The sequence below is a fragment of the Leguminivora glycinivorella genome, chromosome 10 (assembly GCF_023078275.1).
Source record: "Leguminivora glycinivorella isolate SPB_JAAS2020 chromosome 10, LegGlyc_1.1, whole genome shotgun sequence".
Classification (NCBI taxonomy): Eukaryota; Metazoa; Arthropoda; class Insecta; order Lepidoptera; family Tortricidae; genus Leguminivora; species Leguminivora glycinivorella.
This window is the reverse complement of record NC_062980.1, coordinates 6,656,980-6,674,110: the sequence shown is the minus strand read 5'-3', so window position 1 is coordinate 6,674,110 and position 17,131 is coordinate 6,656,980. Positions and strand designations below refer to the sequence as shown.

The 17,131-nt window shown below is 38.6% G+C and overlaps 1 protein-coding gene across 1 annotated transcript; it reads right to left on the bottom strand.

Annotated features, from left to right (window-relative positions):
* Positions 1–608: 608 nt before the first annotated feature.
* LOC125230569 lies at positions 609–16,717 on the bottom strand. The gene is made up of 2 exons (XM_048135763.1): positions 16,588–16,717; positions 609–2,711 (listed from the first exon to the last, which is right to left on the bottom strand). The coding sequence occupies exon 2, from the start codon at positions 2,641–2,643 to the stop codon at positions 1,132–1,134; it is 1,512 nt and encodes a 503-aa protein (XP_047991720.1). The 5' UTR covers positions 2,644–2,711; positions 16,588–16,717; the 3' UTR covers positions 609–1,131.
* Between the last annotated feature and the right edge of the window lie 414 nt (positions 16,718–17,131).

The following is a 17,131-nucleotide window of genomic DNA, read 5'->3' as shown; positions in this document are numbered from 1 at the left end:
ACAAGATTGTTTTTTTTTATTTGTTGACCTTTATAATAGCTGGACTTTACGGTTAAATATCATGTAAGGATGTTACAAGTACGTAATAAATAAGGAATAAATATTTGATTACATCTAAGTTTTTTTTATTAATATAAACTGTAGGCTTTTTTTACATAATATGAAAGGTACAAATTGACGATATATAAATATTCACATAAAATCTGATATAATTGATAATCGGTGTCGTAAGGGTCGGTTTAAGCGGGATTTCTAAAAGCACACAGCTTGAAGTAGCACACTATTTGCGATCTATAACATAATATTCTTTATACAGGGTGCCCGGTAATTAATGGACAACCTTTTAACCACCAAGAGGGCACCTTATACTGGTCCAGAAAATCGACTTTTAGGTTTAGTAAAAGTCGCCTGGTTTTCTAATTTCTTTCTAAAATCTCGAAAACCAGGCGACTTTTACTAAACCTTAATGTCGGTTTTCTGGACCACTATAAGGTGCCCTCTTGGTGGTTAAAAGTTTGCCCATTAATATCCATTGAAATTTAAAAAAGTGAAAATCTCGAAAACCAGGCGACTTTTACTAAACCTTAAAGTCGATTTTCTGGACCAGTATAAGGTGCCCTCTTGGTGGATAAAAGGTTGTCCATTAATTACCGGGCACCCTGTATAACAAATTAACATTACACAACAAAAATAAATTAAAGCTAAAACTAAATATAAAAAATCTCACCTAAAGAATCAACTTCTGGAAGAGAACCCAGGATGCGCTGATCTATAAGTTTCTTTATTATTATGCTGATGGAGAAAGGTATATCGTTTTTCATATGTGTGTGACAAATGATTAGTGAATAGTTAGTAAAGTCTACGATTCATATACGCTAATTTCTGCAAAATGGTTGCGTTTCTACGGGACACGGTCACCCCATGGAATGCTCCTGAATAGTTTAGTCATTAGTGTAAAGTAAAAAAACCTATAATAAAATCGTTCTTAAAATTTGATTAGTATACTCCGTACACTGCTGGTACGTGCACTATCAATAGTTGGTGTTTGATATAAATAACATATTGATATTTAGGTTGAATTAAATGAATAAGTATTAGATTTATTTAGTATGTATATTAGTTATCTAAACACTAATTTCTATAATTCCTATTGTTGTTACGTATACTTCGATCATTCTTAAACCAAAGAATTGAAACAATAATAGTTAAAAACCAGAAATACACAACACAGCCACAATGATAAGCAATTCGGCCCGCTCCACTTATTATATGGATACTTTCCACTACAGGTGTGAGATACGACCACAACGACTTTTGATGACTTCTGAGCTCCTCGTCCGTTACTTGAGTTGACATGAGTTTTGTCAGGGTGTCTCTGACCGGCGAGTAGTACACGAGCGAGTCCCTGTGTCGCGACAGCGCCACCACCAGGTGTCGCGGCGACTCACTCGCGCCCTCCCGCGAGTTGTGAGACATCTTCACTATCACTACATGTCCCGCCTCCTTGCCCTGGAACTCGTGCACGGTCGACACGTCATACCCAGCTTCCTTCATTACCTTCTTCTCCGCCTGCTTAAACACCAAGTATTTTGTATCTTCCGATCTCGGTACGTTATTAAGCGACGTAAAAGTTTTACATTTTAAACTACGCAGAACATTAGACGCTGAATACACGCGGCCCTCGTAGTCACACTTTATAGACAGGATCGCCATTACGTCGACGGGGCATCGGTAAGAAACGTTCAAGGTCTCGGCCGGCTTGAAGAACATGGAAGACTTGTCGTATAGTAAAGTTACGTCAGTTCTATTGATATATCCGAGCTGGTTGGGGTCGCCCAGCAAGTATAAGTTCCGGCAGCGGCTGAAGAGGCACACGAGGAACAGTTTCCCGGGGTGCTCCATGAGCGCCTCGTCCACCCACACGTCGGTATACGGCTCGCGTTTGTTTATTAAGTAGGAGTCGATCGTCCGGTACGACCGGCTGTATTGCGACTGCGGTACACCGTTATTTTCGGCCATACGCTTGCGGATGTCTTCGGCTGCCTCTTTACCGGATGTGAGCACGAGGCTGCCCGGGTTGTGGTTTTTGATAATGTATCTTGTCTTCCCGCAACCGGGCACGCCAACGATCAGCTTAATAGTCGGCACTACCAATTCAGGAACATATGCTCGATAAGTAAAAGTTTTCGTCACTAAGTTCGGCTCTTGCATCATTTTTGTAAATTTTCCCACAAGTAAAAACCTGGGGATCTTTTTGTCATTTTTAGCTACTGAAAAATCTATGAAGTCTTTTCCGTCGTAACATAATTGATATGGTGGTTCGCTTTGAGTGACGAGCCACTCTTCTGTTATCTTATCATACACGGCAAAATTCTCACTGTGCTTTTGGCACATTTCCCTTTCCTGGTACAATAATGGATATTTCAATCGAGAGTACATTTGGGAATAATTGTGGAACGCATTATTTATGACATATTCCCATAGTGTTCTAATTTCTATGATCGCATTGAGTATTGCTGCTTTTGTATTGTTGGTTTCCAAATACTGAGGCTTAAAATCAGGTTTTTCATATATTTTGTTTTCGCCTTGTAATAAGACCCCTTTTCCTTCGAACTTATAATACATATGGGGCATATGGGCCATTGAAGCAGGTTGGTACTAAATATATTACTGCGCTTTTCCTAAGCTTTAAATATTTTGCAGTGAATATTCTGAAACAACATTGACAAACGGTATTAACAAAGTTTAAGTTACGGATCAAATCCTCGAAATCTAACATGAATTGTTAAATAAGCAAAAATCATAAACAAGTCTGCCAAAAATCAAAACGGATTTGACGCAAACTATCACTACCTAAACCTACTTGATTACTGAAGGACAAAGCTACTCTGTTAAGAGCCAACACACAATAAAGTTGTGTTATAAGTACTTCTGCCACACACTCGACGAGCGGCGTGGGTAGTAGCGAGGGAAGTAGGCAGAGGCATAGTGTGGCCACGATACTCGTCATGCCGCTCGTCATGCCCACCGCTCCCTATTTTGTCGGTTTTTTGACGCGAGTCAAGGGATCGGCAACAACCTAGTGCGATAATCGCGCGAGCAGGGCAGTGTGGCCGGAGAGGGCAACATCATGGCATCGCGAGGAGCATAGTGTGGCAGAGGCCATGGCGTGTTCGTGCCTCCGGGATTTTATGATCAAAGAAGCTCCGTGTCATCATAATGTTGCGTTGTCAGTCTATAAGTAAGTACCTATAGGTGCATATATTTATTTATGCAAAAATTAATTAAACTTTAGGTTACGATACGGAGTAGCAATGAATATCTACATATCCATTGTTAGGTACTCCCGACTCCGTCAAAATAAAATAAAAGTATGGACGAAAACGGGCACAATGATATCCTATTTATTTTGTGCTTATAAAGACACAAGGTTATTTGTGACTTTCCATACAGAAGGGCCCTTATATGCCACGTGCAATACATCCCTTTTTATTAGGTTTCTTTAACAATAAACGTATTTCTATTCCTAGGTATTTAGGGCCATTCAAGTATTACGGAAGCAGATTTATTACAATTATTTACCACCATCCCCCTTGTCGGCAAAAGTAAGCAAAGCTATCCCTTCCCCCATTCTTTTGTTTTTTCAAGCAACTGCAATATGTGAGTCGCCATTTGTTTAAATAAATAAAAACCGGCCAAGTGCGAGTCGGACTCGTCTACCGAGGGTTCCGTACAAACTTAAAACTAAAACAGTTAAATCATTAAATGTTATACGTATAATTCTACAGACAACTAAATCGCTCAAGACTCATTTTCCCACACAACAAGTTATGTTTAATATACAATTGTATTATTAGACAACGTCCAAAGAAAATCAAGACAATTCGACTTCAATAGTTTACCGAGTTTACGACATGTCGTAAGGACGCTCCTGACCCGACCTCATTATATGAGGAAAAACGCGATGTAAGAAATGAGCGTTCAACGTACAGCCAGGGGCGGCTCACTCCGCGATCCTTTCGCCGCGCTACAAGTACATGCCGGCGGCCGCGAGTTCGCGGCCCATTCAGTGGCGACGACCTTCGCGCGGCGCAATAGAATTCAATGTCGTCTGCACGCGTGCGGTCCGTTTGTTACTGTAGGTAAGAATTTAGAATGGCGGCGTTTTGTGAACATCAAAGGAGTGAGCCTTCTGTACTTGTACTATTATATATTCTGTGGTACAGCGATATCTATCGGCAAATTAAGTAAACAAATGTGCGCGAGCTTAAAGTATGGAAGATGATTTTTATTACGTGAACCGATTTTAACCATTTTTCCTCTATTTGAAAGCAGGTATTTTCATTGTTATTCTGTAAAAATTACAGGTAGAATAAACATCCGCAAAGGTGGTGAAATTGAGAATGTAAATCTAAAAGGTTTTCTTATGTATAAATAAAAAAATCTTACAAGATTAGTGTACGATTTTATTTTTCCTGTTATATTTATTATAGTAGCCATGTTTGGTAAAAATTTCATAAATTTTCGATGGTAAACTTCGGAGATAAGGGGGAGGAGGGAGAACGGTATTTTTTTACATTTCCCTTCAAAAAACATTTTTATTTTCACAACAAATAAATTATAAAAAATAGTTTTGGTATGCACAGTTTGAGCTCTTTCTAACGATATCCCACTTGACCTAGTAACTTGAAATTTAGTTTGCCCCCCTTTATTTTGGCCATTTTCTATAATTAATATTAATAAATTTAAATAGATAATAATTTGTAGAGGTTCACATATTTAGTAATGTGACAGACGGACAGATATAAGGGTTCCTTTTGTACCTTTTTGATACGGAACCCTATTAATAACTACGGATAACGATGACGTAATCATAATCTGGGCCCCCCTCTTCCCCCAGGTCATCAAAAATATAGCTTCCGTCCCCCTATAGGGCTTACGTTATACCATAGACTAAACTAAATAAAGGAAGACATGTAACTCAGTACCGATGTACTGATGTAGCGATGTGTGCGTGTAGCGATGCTACACGGCCTACTTAACGCGAGTTATCGTCGCTGGTACCTCTTAGTTTTCGAGTTATTTACAGATGGCGCTATTTTCAATGTTTAAAAGTGCCGTCTAGTGAGATAATAATTAATTACATTGCCGAGTAACCATATCTGAATATGATTCAATATTTTGAGCCGGGCGGCTCCTTGTTTTTTTGGCTTAGGGGTTAGTGTATTTGACTTGCACGTCTATGATCCCGAGTTCGAGACCCAGGTCCGGATTTTTTTTAATATGTTTGAAAAACAGTTATATTGTTGTTTTTTACTTTTTTTTAATATATAATTGAATATTAGAAAATGTAGCGGCGTTTAATTGGTGAGGCTACTTACATTTGTCCAGAGGCGCTTGTGGGGCCACGTGGAAACACTTTGGGAAAATCCTCACACTAAAACGATTGTCACATATAAACGGAAGCTTAGGTCACTGGTCGGAATATCACTTAAAATGTCAATTTTCACGTTTGTGTCGCGCCGGTGCACCGATAACTATTTTTAATTCGTAATAACGGGAGCGCAGATCATGGCGCTCGCACGGTCGAAGAGAGAGTTTTTCTATATATCCGCCAGGTGGCGTGGTTGACGCACCGGAAAGTCGCTTTGGGACTTCTGTAATTGCCAGCTCCAAAAAACTGTGCTACATATACATGGAAAAAAAGTATTCTTTCAAAATTGTGTTGCCTTGTATGTATGAAAATGAAATAACTATTTAACTATATCAAGAAAAGAAATTAAAACTAAAAATCTCTGTTCCTCGACGGAACATGCCGCTCACCTTAAAAGACACGGAGTGACTTTTAAAAGAAATAAAAAAAAAGAAACTATACGAAAGTATACCAAAATATTTTATGAAACTTATATTTAACTTAACATTAAGAGTCGTAACGATTGTATAAGTTTATTCTAAAGGTAAGGGACAGACCTTCACAACAGGTCGTTTGAACAACGTGTTCCCGCTTTTCAATGTTACGACGCGAATAACTTGATCGCTGCCCGGATGGACAGCATGAACGCGCGCGAGTTTCCACTGCAGCGGCGGCAGGTGGTCGTCGCATACCACAACAACAGTACCTTCACGAACGGCGGGACCGCGGTCTTGCAGCCACTTTGTACTTTGTTGCAGTTGATGGAGATATTCACGACTCCATCGACGCCAGAAATGCTGGACAGCTTGCTGTATCCAGCGCCAACGTGTAAGACGATTAGGGTTCTCGTCTATCAGAGAAACGTCCGGTAGGGCCGTTAAGGGCTCACCGATTAAGAAATGGGCCGGCGTAAGAGGTAAAGGATCCGCGGAGTCCGAACTTAGAACGCAGAGCGGACGACTGTTTAATACAGCTTCGATTTGACACGTCAAAGTGTGCATACAATCATATGTTTGCGTTTGTGTACCTATTACGCGATGTAAATGAGTTTTGAAACTCTTAACAGCTGCTTCAAATAATCCACCGAAATGACTAGCATAAGGTGGTTGAAAATGCCAAGTTAATCCTTGTTTTAAAGTTTGTTGATTAAGGGCACTCATGACCGAATCATTACGTAAAAAAATATATAACTCTTGAAGGTAATTATTACAACCAACAAAGTTACGTCCGCAATCGGTATATATATCCGTACAATATCCTCGACGGGACGTGAAACGTCGCAACGCAGCTAAAAAACCTTCCGTGGAAAGTTCGGAAACTAACTCAAGATGTACAGCTTTAACGCTCATACATACGAAAACTGCAACGTAACATTTTATTATTTTTGCATTACGAACCTTATTAGCGCGTACGTAGAATGGCCCACAAAAGTCACAAGACGTTTTACTAAACACACGTGCGGGGCGTAGCCGAACCGAGGGTAACATTCCTATGCGCGGCTGGCAGCGAGTCGGTCGAACGCGGAAGCATTTGATACAACGATGTACGCGGAGGCGAACAATATCACGACCAGAGATAATCCAGTATCGCTGTAAGAGCGAGTTTTGCACGCACTGCGAACCGGCATGTAGTTCCTTTATATGCGCATCGTCAATGATAAGATTTGTAAGAGGATGTCTTTTAGGTAAAATCAATTGATGTTTTGATTCAAAAGGTAAAAGTGATTTGTGAATACGTCCGCCGACGCGTAACAAACCATCCCTATCTATAATGGGCGTGAGACGCCGCAAACGAATTGACGGAAGTTTATTTGACGAAATCCTCTTAATGTCGTCTTCGAACACTTTTTGTTGTGTAATCAATATTAGTCGATTTAATGCAAAATTGTACTCTGGTACGGTGACGTACTTTGGGAATGTTTGTTTATGTTTCCTGCATTTATTGTAGAAACGAAATATGACTGCCGTGACGCGAACTAATTTACCTAGCGACGAAAATCGCGTTATAAGAGTGTCGTCGTCCGGGGAAGGAGGCAATGTGGACACACATGCATAACTAAGACTTGCCGAGTCATGTGTATTGCGTTTTTCCTCGTTCGTGTTTACCACCGGTTTTGGTATAGGCCAGGAGTCGTGACTTTGTTGGAGCCATGTAGGACCATGGAACCACAAGTCATTTTGTACGAGCGCGGCGGGGAGCAGACCGCGAGACGCCGGGTCAGCGCTGTTATCAGCTGACGGGACGTGACGCCAACAGCGCGCCGGGACACGGGACAAAATCTCACTAGTGCGGTTCGAGACAAACGTTTTCCATTCGTGCGGGGGTGACTGAAGCCACGCGAGCACGACGGAACTGTCAGACCATGCGTACACTTGATCGGGGTGAATGTGACCACCGTAAAGATGCATAACTCTTTCAATTAATTTTGATAGGATTACACAACCCATCAATTCCATTCTAGGTATAGTAAGGCATACCCGAAGAGGTGCAACGCGACTTTTAGCCATGACTAAATAGGTTTGAACTCGCCCGGTGTTGTCCGTCAGACGTATATAAACACATGCTGCGTATGCAATTTTGCTTGCGTCGGCAAATCCGTGAATTTCGATTGAATCGAAGTCGTCAGTATTGAAAATATGACGAGGAAAAGAAATTTGCGATAGGAGCGGTAGCTCGTTAATAAAACTCGTCCATGAGTTAATAATATCGATAGGGGGTTCTGAGTCCCAGGAAATTTTGGCTAACCATAGCAATTGAATTAAATGTTTGGCAAACAATGTCACCGGAGATAATAACCCGAGGGGGTCGTAAATTTTTGCAATTTCGGAAAGAATCGCCCGCTTTGTACAGGCCTGCGAAGAACTTTGAACTTTGAAACTAAATGCGTCAGATCTTGGATTCCATTGAAGTCCAAGGACCTTGACCCCTTTGTCATTTTCCATTTCGGCAAAATGAACATTTTCGCGCCGCTCACCATGAAACTCTGTCGGTCGCGTGGCAGCGAGAATGGCTGGCGAGTTACTTTGCCACTTTCGCAATTCGAACCCGGCCGTGGCACAAATACCTATCAGCTCCTGCTGCAGATTGAGGGCTTCGGCTAAGGTATCTGCGCCGGTCACCACATCGTCGACGAACATGTAATTTAGGAGGACTGGCGAGGCGAGCGGGAAACGCTCGGCTTCGTCATGCGCGAGCTGTTTAATTGTGCGCAAGGCGAGATAAGGGGAACTACTGATACCGAAAGTAACGGTACCTACCGACACCGAGTGGTGCGGGATGTAATAACTCGCGCCAGCGGGGGGGTTATCGTCCGCGAGCTCCATGTGGTTAAGATCCACATACTCCTGGAGGCACGCGTGATACTCCGCCTTCAGCTGGGGGTTTCGTTCTAGACGGTATTCCAGTTTGTGGAAACGTGCTAGAGCAATTTGCCGAGACTCGCCGAGGGGCGGTGCATCGGGCTTGAATGGCAGAGCAACTATGTATCGCCCTGTCTCTTCGCGCGTATGCGTCTTTTGGAAAAAGGATTCGCATAGCTTTTCTTCGGGAGTGTAACTCCGCATCTCTGGAACTGACTCCAGCTCCCAAAACTTCTCGAGATTGTCGTTGTCGAACGACGTAAAACAAGTATGGCGTGGAGTCGAAATGTTAGAAGTAAAGTTGACTTTACCCCTAGTAAATAACCAAATACACTATTGATTGCGGTGGGTGTGCCAGGTTTGCCCCTGACTATACCCTCGCGAATGACATCCATGAAAATGTCCTCGCCAAGTATCATGTCAACCGGCTGAGGTTTATGAAATTCAGGGTCGGCTAGAGCGAGCCCTTGCAAATGAGGCCATTCCCCGTACGGTGCTAGTGGTACACTAGGCATTTGACGGGTTAATTTTGACAAAATAGTAGCCTCCAAAGGAATACTTGGACTTTGTTTGCCCTTGGGCGAAATTGAGCACACGAAGGTACCCCTAGGGTTGAGCGGTAAATCACCGACACCTACCAACGGCTCGCTGACATTTCGTCGCGGTAAATTTAATCGTTGCATACACGATTCAGTAATAAGAGCTGCTTGTGAGCCTCCGTCTAACATACAACGAATTGTAGCAATTTTATTACCTTCGTAATAAAGGTCAACCAACGCAGTTGACAGTAACACCGTATGAGGCTCAATACCTAAACCTAGATTATTTTGATTCACGCCGTGAACAGCTGATGGGCTCGGGACAGCGCCCGCGCCGGGCTGCGACTGCTCCGTTAGAGCGAGCGAGACGGCAACTAGTTCCGCGGCTTCATTGTTCGCCGGGAAGGGTCGCGTACGCGTAAGGTCCGAATCTAAATGAATTAAAGTGTGGTGCTTCTTATTGCACTTACGACACTTAAAACTTGATTTACAATTACGTAAGTCATGTCCGGAACATAAACAATTATAACAAATGTTATTTGTTTGAACAAATGTGAATCTATCTTTAGTAGACAAATTTAAAAACTCCAAACATTTGTGAAGGGCATGCGAGCCTTTGCACTTCACGCAAGATCGAACCTTATTCGTATCGACATACGGTCGAGTTTGGTCTGACGTATTCGTAATTAAAACCCGTTTAGGTGTAATTTGATTTGAAATTAAATTATTTTTATTTGTTGTACTTAAGGAATTATTTTTTGTGGACTGTATATGGGAAACTGTAATCATCTGTTCCGCCGTAAGTTCGCGCTCTAAGAATGTAATTAAGGTTTGGACTTTAGGTATTTCACTTGGGTTGGTTAAAGAACGTTCATATTCTTTTCGCGTATTAACGGGAATTTTACGTAATAATAAATTTAACAGAACGAAGTCCCATTCTTTAACCGGAAACTCCAAAACTTCAAGTGCTTTAATATTTTCGTGGTAAACATTAAGCAAATTTCGCATAGCAACAGCTGATGAGCGCGCGGAACAAGAATCGATATCGAATAATTTATCTAGATGTTGTGACGCAATAATGCGTTTGTTGTCATAACGGGATTTTAGAACATCGATCGCAATTGAATAATTACTTTCCGTTATGGGAATTGATTTAATTAAATTAAATGGTTCGTTTTTAACCGAAAGTAGTAAATACCTAAACTTTTCCGCGTCAGTGTAGGCATTGTTGTTGTGGACCAACGATTGAAATAAGTCGAAAAAGCGGGCCAGCCAGTAGGTTCACCGTGAAATTCAGGAAGCGACAATTTAGGCAAGTTTCGACGGTCGTTCATAAACGTGTCGTGTTGGCTAGGCACAGGAATGCGGCTCGCTCGCCGCTTTTCTACATCTACCTCCTTTAGGTTATTTAAATGCGTAACTATCGCGTAATATAAATCGTTGAAATCATTTCGAATCTTAATGTTGGCTTCTTTGTTGAAGCTATTAGACTTAATTAATGCCTTTTCGATCTTAGTTTGAATTTTGGTAAACTTTCGTTGGTGCGCTGTTAAATCGGAAGTTCTTGAACGAAATTGTTCTATATTCGTTGCTGCGAACTGTAATGTTCGTTTTAATTCGTCGAGAATTAGATCTCGCTCGAATAAATCTTGTGTCATACACGATGTGTCGGTTTCGACACCGTCTGTAGGATTCGGTACCATTTTGCCGTGAGCAAAGATGGCGGAAATTACAATGAAAAATTGAACTACAAACGTATGTAATTGGAATGATGGGTACGTAATACCGCAAAATACACGGGCAACACAACGTGAGAAAGAAAAATCCGGATCGAACGGATCAAAAAACTATATGTAGCGGCGTTTAATTGGTGAGGCTACTTACATTTGTCCAGAGGCGCTTGTGGGGCCACGTGGAAACACTTTGGGAAAATCCTCACACTAAAACGATTGTCACATATAAACGGAAGCTTAGGTCACTGGTCGGAATATCACTTAAAATGTCAATTTTCACGTTTGTGTCGCGCCGGTGCACCGATAACTATTTTTAATTCGTAATAACGGGAGCGCAGATCATGGCGCTCGCACGGTCGAAGAGAGAGTTTTTTCTATATATCCGCCAGGTGGCGTGGTTGACGCACCGGAAAGTCGCTTTGGGACTTCTGTAATTGCCAGCTCCAAAAAACTGTGCTACATATACATGGAAAAAAAGTATTCTTTCAAAATTGTGTTGCCTTGTATGTATGAAAATGAAATAACTATTTAACTATATCAAGAAAAGAAATTAAAACTAAAAATCTCTGTTCCTCGACGGAACAGAAAAATAAGTATGATTTGAAGTTGAATCATAGAAAAGTAAGTATTGTTCGCGCCTACTTGTTGTCTGTTTATAAAAACCATAGGTATAGGTCCTCGACTCTCTAATCACTTGCCGCCGAAGTCAAGAGGACGGAATAAAATAATAGGTCATATGAATAATTAAGTCCCTAATTTATTAATTAAGTCCCGGTTCTGGGACTGGTACCGGTTCTGCATTCCCTAGTAGTGAGGTGTTTTATGAAAATGAAAAAAAATCTATTTTTTTATTGTATCGTCCAATTTTGACAAAACGTATCTCAAATGAAAGGTATTGCTTTATGTAATTGAAAAAAATAAAAAATAAATAAAAAAGTAAATTTACGTCTCGCACTGAATAACTTCAAAGAATGACAGACAAAATGTACAATGTCGATATATGAGTTTTTTTATATCAAAGACAGATAAATTTATAGTTGAAAACTAAAGACCACATCGAAATCGGATTAGCATTTTTTAAGATACAAGTTGCCAAAGTTGGGAAAATTTGCTTTATATGGCCACTTTGGAATCCTTTGCCAGAAAGTCAGAAATAATATATTTTTCTTACACAGAAAAGTACATAGTGACAGTACAACTCAAAATAAAATAAAAAATTCCGAGGATATCATAATTTCATCCCTTAGGATGACGAGCGTAGCGAGTTCTGTTACGAAAACCGAAAAAAAAAATTTGTACGTCGTCCGATTTTGACAAAACATATTTCAATTGAAAGGTATTACTTTATGTAACTGAAAAAAAATATTGAAAAAAATTAGAAAAAAATGTAAGATTAAAAAAAAACTTAAATTTTCGTATCACCAAAACGGTGAAAAAACGATGTATATCGATATATGATTTTTTTTAATTAAAGAAAAATAAATTCATGACTATAATCAGCACTAAAAATCGAATCGAAATCGGATCAGTAGTTTTTAAGATACGAGTTGTCAAAGTTGGCTTAGTTTGTTTATATGGTCGCTTATAAACAGAGATCGGAAAAATTTGCGTCATTGCTCGCAATAATGTGGACATGTCTCCAAAATTAATCATTTAATTAATTTCTTACTTGACATATAATTTGATTCTTAGTCAGTAAATACAAAAGTTTGTTAAAGTGTAGATTTATTTAACTAGTTCGTCTAGTTCTCTAGATATAAAACCTCCGTGGATTCACTTTTTCTTAATATATATATTTTGACATTGATAGTATTCAAATTACAGTCGTATTTGCCGTACCTAAATTACGTACGTACCATACCTAATCGGCAGCAAATTTAAAAAAACCGGCCAAGAGCGTGTCGGGCCACGCTCAGTGTAGGGTTCCGTAGTTTTCCGTATTTTTCTCAAAAACTACTGAACCTATCAAGTTCAAAACAATTTTCCTAGAAAGTCCTTATAAAGTTCTAGTTTTGTGATTTTTTTCATATTTTTTAAACATATGGTTCAAAAGTTAGAGGGGGGGGGACGCACTTTTTTTCCTTTAGGAGCGATTATTTCCGAAAATATTAATATTATCAAAAAACGATCTTAGTAAACCCTTATTCATTTTTAAATACCTATCCAACAATATATCACACGTTGGGGTTGGAATGAAAAAAAATATCAGCCCCCACTTTACATATAGGGGGGTACCCTAATAAAACATTTTGTTCCATTTTTTATTTTTGCACTTTGTTGGCGTGATTGATATACATATTGGTACCAAATTTCAGCCTTCTAGTGCTAACGGTTACTGAGATTATCCGCGGACGGACGGACGGACGGACGGACGGACGGACGGACGGACGGACAGACAGACATGGCGAAACTATAAGGGTTCCTAGTTGACTACGGAACCCTAAAAATGGCATTTTCTTTACTGGTGAGTACCTAATATCGCCAGTTTAAAAACGAATTAGTGGCGAAAATTGAATTTAATATAATACGACGTGAAAATGCTACGTATGCGTATTTACCTATACTATACATATGGATGTAAATTCAAACAACTATGCAGATACTAAATCCCGATTTTGAGGTTATCGCCCACAACTTAGAACAGAAAATAACTCTGAATTATACTGGAATAATCATATTCCTATAAAAGTACTTAAGTTTGCCTCATTAAGATCAGTGGATTGCGAGCGGAGTTTTTCAGCACTTAAGTACTGCTGACTGCTGAAATTTGGAAAAAATAATACTGATTATTTTCTTTAATAAATCTATACTTTTACAACAAACTTTTGTATTTATTGACTAGGAATCAAATTATATGTCAAGTAAGATATTAATTAAATGATTAATTATTTGATTAATTTTGGAGACATGTCCACATTATTGCGAGCAATGACGCAAATTTTTCCGATCTCTGATTATAAATTCCTTAGCTAGAAAGTCAGAAACATTATATTTTTCTTACAGTTATAAGTATGCATTTGTAACAGACATCATACACACATATACAGTTACATAAAACAATACCTTTCAATTGAAATATGTTTTGTCAAAATCGGACGACGCGACGTACAAAAAAATAAGATTTTTTTTTCGCTACGCTCGTCGTCCTAACCTAAGGCATGAAATTATGATATCCTCGGAATTTTTTATTTTATTTTGAGTTGTACTGTCACTATGTACTTTTCGGTGTAAGAAAAATATATTATTTCTGACTTTCTGGCAAAGGAATTTCAAAGTGGCCATATAAAGCAAATTTTCCCAACTTTGGCAACTTGTATCTTAAAAAACGCTAATCCGATTTCGATGCGGTCTTTAGTTTTCAACTATGAATTTATGTGTCTTTGATATAAAAATTTCATATATCGACATTGTACATTTTGTCTGTCATTCTTTGAAGTTATTCAGTGCGAGACGTAAATTTACTTTTTTAGGGTTCCGTAGTCAACTAGGAACCCTTATAGTTTCGCCATGTCTGTCTGTCCGTCCGTCCGTCCGTCCGTCCGTCCGTCCGCGGATAATCTCAGTAACCGTCAGCACTAGAAAGCTGAAATTTGGTACCAATATGTATATCAATCACGCCAACAAATTGCAAAAATAAAAAATGGAAAAAAATGGTTTATTAGGGTACCCCCCCTACATGTAAAGTGAGGGCTGATATTTTTTTTCATTCCAACCCCAACGTGTGATATATTGTTGGATAGGTATTTAAAAATGAATAAGGGTTTACTAAGATTGTTTTTTGATAATATTAATATTTTCGGAAATAATCGCTCTTAAAGGAAAAAAAAGTGCGTCCTCCCCCCCTCTAACTTTTGAACCATAAGTTTAAAAATATGAAAAAAATCACATAAGTAGAACTTTATAAAGACTTTCTAGGAAAATTGTTTTGAACTTGATAGGTTCAGTAGTTTTTGAGAAAAATACGGAAAACTACGGAACCCTACACTGAGCGTGGCCCGACACGCTCTTGGCCGGTTTTTTATTTTTTTTCTTACTTTTTTTAAAAATAATTTTTGTTTCAATTTTTTTTTAATTACATTAAGCAATACCTTTCATTTGAGATACCTTTTGTCAAAATCGGACGATACAATAAAAAGATAGATTTTTTTTCATTATCATAAAACACCTCGCCACACTCGGTTTCCTAAGGGATGAAATTTCAATATTTTCGGAAAAAATCGTTTACTATGATGTCTACTATCACCATGCAAAGCGGCTTGCTTCCATCCAAAAGTGCAGCTTTTGGCCAGAAATTCTCCATACAAGTATGACTATAAAAAAGCTCGTGTTATTATTTTGAAGTTTATTAATAAACGTTACGAAAATGTATGTTTAAGTAAATAAATAATTTTATTTTTAGCAAAGTGTCTTTTTTTCTGTATACCTCATGTTTATTTAAGCAAATATTTCTTTATTATAAATATTATAATAAAGAAAATTTGTTACTCTTCTTAATTATAAATATTATAATAAAAAAAGTAACAGAGAAAAACAAGAAAACATACAAAAAGATATGTCATTCATGGAATTGGAACCGAAGACCTCACATTTGCGAATTAGAGGGAGTAGCCGCTACACTAACTATCCTCTTACCGATGCTGACGAAAAAATGTAACGCTTACACATGTCATTTCCTAGGGGGGGTCCTTTACTCTGATGCGAACTGTACGAAAAATCCCGATTGGTAAAAAAATACTTAATTGTTTTTGTAAATTTCGGTGTTATATAATGATAATGTTGTATGATCAAGTTCCAAATTTTTAAATATTACGACTTGGGTCATTTAAATGAAATTATTTCGTGAATTGAACTATACCATTTGTGGCGAGAGTATAGTAATGCCATCTATTGTTTTACGAGTCAAACATATAAATTGGACTACGGAGTTCCCATTCTTTGTTAGTCTCTTTTCTCTGGTTATACTGAACGGCCCCCGTGCACATGAAGCGACTAAGATACTATTTTAAGAGAAATGAAAAATAGTTGTAAGGTTCGATTCACCTTGATGTTTGCATTAAATAATGTTCAGCCGTTCAACAAAAATGGCAATTTTATAGTAGGTACAATGGCAAACAACAATGGTAAAAAAATTTCGCTAAGCAGCAAATCTTTAGGTAGGTTATGTAGAATTTAAGATGTTCTTTTGTTTCATACATGTAACATAAGATAACCTCAATTCTGTGCTGCGAATGGAATTTAAGATGTTCTTTTGTTTCATACATGTAACATAAGATAACTTCAATTCTGCGCTGCGAATGGAAATATCAAGGGTAAGCCATAGGTACCTACTGTGAAGTCATAACATGTAAACTGTATTAGTCACTGATACGAATTGACTTCGAATTTTATTGATATAAGTAAAATTGTAAATTAGTTTAGCAGTCTTAGTACTGAGCTGAAATCTTTCAACTGTTTTTGCTGCAGAAAGTACTTAGTTAAATGAGTCATCTCTTTCTACGAATGCGTAGGTAAGTAGATACCTATTTCTAGCGTAAAATACGTACAATGAATGCTGATTTCCTTTGAGGTTTTCCACAGTAATTATATTAACTGTATTTTACTTGTTTTGTATGAGATTTTTCGATTACACCGGGGCGCTCTGTCTGTATGAATTGTATGAATACATTGCAATTGCAGTGTCAGTGACAGAGTAAATATAGACGATGGAGCTGTCAATTTAATGTAAATGTCAGACAAAATCTAGCTACTTATGTAGAGGTTTCTGGACGTACTGAGTAACCTAAATACCTAATGTTGCTATGGCAGAAATATATAGAATCCCCGAATACCCAGTAATATACTCTGTCAACCAAGTCTGTCAGTAAATAAGAACAAAGAAAACTATATGCATCCTTTTCTTTAGGGTGCTAGAGAAAGGGATACCTATAGTTTTCTTAATTCTTATTTACTGACAGACTTGTTTGACAGAGTTTACTTCCTATGTCTGTTGTTTACCTCAATAAAGAAAATACCACGGAATAAATAGAATAGAATAGACGGTCAACCAAATCTAGTCACTAAAAAAGGCGGCAGATTTGAAAATTGTAG

Excerpts from the sequence above, each read along its gene's own strand:
- LOC125230569 (XM_048135763.1), bottom strand. The coding sequence starts at position 2,643 with ATGGCCCATATGCCCCATATGTATTATAAGTTCGAAGGAAAAGGGGTC.